Here is a 4,920-nt window from a genome sequence, read left to right on the forward strand (position 1 = left end):
ATGAAGCTTTGCATATTACCACACTTATGTTACTACCCACTATGAAGATAATAATATAGTCTAGGGATATATGTATGTTACTCACCATTGTGGCTAATCGTAGAAACAAAGCCCAAAATCATGATGTTTTTAAATCGCGTCATACAGATTCACTGTTTTGCATGCTTAGACATCCTTTGTTGAAGGCCCTCTTTCTTACGACTCCGTAAAGTAAAGTCCCCTGAATAGACTTCTATCGTCCATCGTCTACGTATCATAAAACGAAGCTAGTGTATCAAACAGTTTCACATCGTTCAATCGTAGGGCTCACATGGGAGTGGTGTGGGATTTCGAGCGCAGAGTACTGCCCCTTGGACGGTGCACAAATTGAATTTCATTGTATTGCGGGAAAATTCTAATCTATTCATGTACAACGAACACTAATTTTTAAGAAAATCACATCTAGATTCATAGACTATTTAATGACGACTTCAAACACTGAAGCAAGCCGAAGACACCACTGTCATTATCCCTTCCTCGCCGAGTTGGGCAAAACTTGTTGAGTATTTCTATCGAGGCCCAAAAATGGCAACCTATCGGCCTGAGCCCAGCAAGGCAGCAGCCCGCTCCCATCACTCCCTTTCCTAACTCTAAAAAAAAGATTCTCAAAAAAAAATCTCAAAAAAAAAGTTGCTAAAAAAATCACTCCCTCTCCTCTTTTCTCAAAATAGAATAAAAATAAATCACTCCCTCTCGAGGCGCCGCCACACGGCCGCAGCCAGCGCCGCTCCCCTCCCAGGCGTCGCCGGTCGGCCGCCGGCTCCCCTCTGGCCCTCTCCATCTCCTCGTCGGTTCGCCCCCACGCTCCGCTGTCCTGTCCCGGTGTCCCTGTGTCCCCTGTCGGCCGTCGCCGAGACGCCGACGCCAGCTAGCCCGCTCCCATCACGGCGCCGGTCGGCGGCACGGTCCCTCCCCTCGTCGGCTCGCCTCCAACCTGCAGGGCGTCCGCACTCGGCAGCATTGCTGCGTCCTCAGCGGCGCCAGACGGGCACCGCCGACCTACCTTAACAAGTTAGCAAGGTACATACGTACAGTTGACCTTCCTGCAATTCCGCTTAGCAGATCTGGGAACATGAAGATGAATAGTTGATGCATACAGTGCTCTGCTTATACTGCCATTGATGTCAATTCATGTTCATGTCAACCATACAATTGAACTTACATACAAATTGATGTCAATCATGTTCATGTCATATTGCCATTGATGCAAATCATGCAATGATGCTTGCTGCTTATATATAATTGAGTAATGAGTAATTGATGCCGTTGCTTCCAAATTTGTACATCTGGAATATATTAAACTGGAATGTCATCAGACATTTTTTTTAAATAACATACGAACTTTATTCAACCGAGATACATACATCTTTTGTGAGGAATGGTACAATTTCATTCATAGGCTCCGCAAACCAATCAACAGTAGAAGAAAATCTAGCCAACCTAGCAAGTTCGTGCACAACCTTATTTTCTTCTCTATTTATAATGTTCGAACCTAGAAATAGGAAAATCACAGGCCATAAAAATAGCAGTCATTAAAAACTGCCGCCGCCGCTCCTGCCAACCGTCTGCCATTATTCATGGTTTCAATGACCTCCAAATTATCTGAATTAATAACGAGGCGATTGCTTCCCGCCTTAATATTAGTGTTAGTGTTATTCTTTTGCCGAATATTGTATGACACTTGGATTAGGTCTTGTAGCCTCGTGTGGAGGGAGGGAGAAGGGATAGAAGAGGAGTCCGGTGCATCTGGATCCGTGCCGCCAAGCTGACTTTCTCCGCTCCATGCATCCTCCTCCACCTCCTCCCCGCGACCCCGGTGGTGCTATATCACGCGGTCGTCGCGAGGTGGTGCGCCCCATCCCTCCTTCGTAGCAGCTTCAGCAGGAGGAGGAAGATGGCGGCAAAGAAGAATGCCGGGGTGCTCGCACTCTTCGACGTCGACGGCACCCTCACCGCCCCCCGCAAGGAGGTGACGCCGGAGTTGCTCGAGTTTATGAAGCGCCTGCGTGAGGTGAGGCCAAATGTGACCCTGTGTCCTCTCATTTCAGTTTCTCTATCCGTAGGATTGTCAGGCGAGATTGCTCACTGTATGTCTGGTTGTGGCTCTCTGGTTTTCTTCTGGGAGCAGAATGTGACCGTCGGCGTGGTGGGGGGATCCGATCTGGTCAAGATCTCCGAGCAGCTTGCCAAATCAGGTACCCACCCTTCTTTGATTCAGCAGTACAGTCTGCTTGGATTCAGAGTTCCTCGTGACTCCATTGTCTGCTCGTCTTGTCTGTAACTGTAAGCAATTGCAGCAATTTCGTTTGATATTTGTTCTCTCTTCTGCAGTTATCACCGACTATGACTACGTCTTCTCCGAGAACGGCCTGGTCGCGCACAAGGACGGCAAGCTCATCGGGACACAAGTAAGTGCCCACGCCGCGCTGTTTTAGCACGAGAGTACCGAGTTTACGGAGATGTTGTATAAAGGTCCACAGCTGAATATTGACCGGTGTTCTTCACTCTACAGAGCTTGAAAACGCATCTTGGAGATGACCAGCTTAAGGTGAGCCTTTGTCACGTGGCGTTCTTTCTTGTAATGTCCTTGCCGATGAGTTTTGAGGCCTTGATAGTGATATTATGTGTTCTTTGCAGGAATTCATTAACTTCACCCTTCATTACATTGCGGATTTGGATATCCCAATTAAAAGGTCAGTGCAGAATCATATTCGAGAATTCCCTCAGGCGCTAGCCCTTCACTGACCGAGTAAATGTTTACTCAGAGGCACATTCATAGAATTCAGGAGTGGAATGATCAATGTGTCGCCTATAGGGAGGAACTGTAGTCAAGAAGAACGTGATGATTTTGAGAAGTATGATAAGGTGCAGATTGTCTTATAAGAAAAAGTAGTTAGTTATAATCAGAAAGGGAAAATAGCTATTAGAAAAACATGAAACTGAACCGACTCGTTTTGTTTAGGTACATAACGTTCGGCCTAAAATGGTGTCAGTGCTTCGTGAAAAGTTTGCACACCTGAACCTGACTTTTTCTATTGGAGGGCAGATCAGTTTTGATGTGAGTGTTCTAAACTCTTAAATATCTGCTAGAAATAATCAGTTTGATATTTACTACTGCATCACTGAATTCAGGTATTCCCACATGGCTGGGACAAAACCTACTGCTTGAGATATCTCGACGAATTCAAAGAAATTCATTTCTTTGGGGACAAAACCTACAAGGTAAGAGATGTATACTGTTGTTGTGCCGTGCTTCCAAGTAAAGAAATCTCCTTTTCTTTTTGTGAAGTATCTTTGTGCACACAAGATGATGTTTGATAAATTTTTCAAGCCACTGTTATTCTGTTAACGTCATCCCATTTAATTACTACTCCCTTCGTTCCAAAATAAGTGTCTCAACTTTGTACTAACTTTGTAGTTAGTACAAAGTTGTACTAAGTTTGTGACACTTATTTTGAGACGGAGGGAGTACAAACTTAGCTGTACTGTATACCACAAACTGGAACTGACATTCTTTTTTCCTTTCATTATATTTAATAGGGTGGCAATGATCATGAGATATTTGAATCTGACAGAACAGTTGGTCATACAGGTATGCTGGTTGTATGTTAAAAGTTATTCTTGTAATGGCTATGAAATCAAGGAGACTTTTATATATAGGACAATCCCTGAATGAGCAATTTCGCATGATAAGAAAGATCGTAGCTTAATAGGAGATTTCTCAAATGGCTGGTTAATCCCTCTTGCTTGAGCACAATGCCAAACTGGAGAGGTAGAGAGAACATCTTTGAAAAACTTTATATCTCAGATATGAATCTAATGAGCTGAACTGCACAGAGCATGCAAATAGCAAACGAAATTATTAGTTGCTAACTGATTTCATATTTGGCATTGTGCTCAAGCATGAGGGCAGTATCATCAAATATCCAACTTCACTGAATTGTTGATCATCGAGCTGTAGTGGATGTCAGCAACTACCTTTTCACCATCATATTTAATCATCTGGAGTGGTACCTTTTCAAGTCATATTCGTCCCTGAAGAGTGCACCTCAGGCTGTAATGGAGTACCGAACTGAGTAAACAATAGGGCATCAATACTCCTTCAGAAACATTGCACAACTCCCATTGTGATTTACTCCCTCCGTCCCAAAATATAAGAACGTTTTTGACACTATGATAGTGTAAAAAACGTTCTTATATTTTGGGACGGAGGGAGTAGTTGCGAAACATTACTCTGTTACTCCACTTATTAGTGTGTCTGGCTCAGTTTTTTTAGCCGAGTTCAACCCATGATTTATTTATTGGGATTTGGTGCTGACTGACCATTTACATGTGCAGTTACCAGCCCCGACGACACGGTGCAGCACTGCAGATCTATCTTCCTGTCAAAGTGATCGCCAGACTATCGTCCAAATTAAATTTGTGTTCTCCACACCCCCTCTCACTGTTTTGGAATAATTCCTCAGTAGATAGATCTCGCTTTGAACTCGTACATTTTTTGCATCCCTCCCCGTTGGGAGCAATTTGTCGTCATTGTTGTTGTAAACAGAACTGTGTATTATACATTCACAAACAGCGGATTTTGTATGCGGGCATTTGGCGCAAATGTATGCGGCCATATTGGGCCGGCGAGGGAGCCCGAGCCTCTGTTGTTTGTTTTTATGGAAGAAAAATAGTTAGGCAGAGGCAAACCGCCGACAGCGAGAGACGGGAGTAATGTAAGCTGGAGGATGAAGTCCATGGCCGCTGACAGATATGACAGGGCCGGCAGCTTCGAGCGAGGAAGAAGATGTGTTTCTTTCGCATCCTCTGTTTTAAAAAAAGAGGTCCAGGTTTTTTTTATGCAGAGAAATTACCACAGTTTTGGAAATACTACAGTAT

The 4,920-nt window shown here is 44.1% G+C and overlaps 1 protein-coding gene across 2 annotated transcripts; it reads left to right on the forward strand.

The window, feature by feature from the left end:
• Positions 1-699: 699 nt before the first annotated feature.
• On the forward strand, positions 700-4,628 carry LOC123092911 (phosphomannomutase-like). Of its 2 annotated transcripts, none has more exons than XM_044514767.1 (11): positions 700-1,059; positions 1,730-2,050; positions 2,168-2,234; positions 2,371-2,447; positions 2,552-2,587; positions 2,677-2,732; positions 2,805-2,904; positions 3,002-3,097; positions 3,172-3,261; positions 3,580-3,631; positions 4,378-4,628. In XM_044514767.1, the coding sequence occupies exons 2-11, from the start codon at positions 1,934-1,936 to the stop codon at positions 4,431-4,433; spliced, it is 747 nt and encodes a 248-aa protein (XP_044370702.1). In that variant the 5' UTR covers positions 700-1,059; positions 1,730-1,933; the 3' UTR covers positions 4,434-4,628. The 2 variants fall into 2 exon arrangements, with proteins under 2 accessions (XP_044370702.1, XP_044370701.1); XM_044514766.1 differs by having other exon boundaries at positions 1,739-2,050.
• Positions 4,629-4,920: the final 292 nt, after the last annotated feature.

Source organism: Triticum aestivum, chromosome 4B (genome assembly GCF_018294505.1).
Source record: "Triticum aestivum cultivar Chinese Spring chromosome 4B, IWGSC CS RefSeq v2.1, whole genome shotgun sequence".
Classification (NCBI taxonomy): domain Eukaryota; kingdom Viridiplantae; phylum Streptophyta; class Magnoliopsida; order Poales; family Poaceae; genus Triticum; species Triticum aestivum.

Excerpts from the sequence above, each read along its gene's own strand:
- LOC123092911 (XM_044514767.1), top strand. The coding sequence starts at position 1,934 with ATGGCGGCAAAGAAGAATGCCGGGGTGCTCGCACTCTTCGACGTCGAC. Across the intron at positions 2,733-2,804 it reads TTGGATATCCCAATTAAAAG|AGGCACATTCATAGAATTCA; the intron begins GTCAGTGCAGAA and ends ATGTTTACTCAG. Across the intron at positions 2,905-3,001 it reads ATTTTGAGAAGTATGATAAG|GTACATAACGTTCGGCCTAA; the intron begins GTGCAGATTGTC and ends CGTTTTGTTTAG.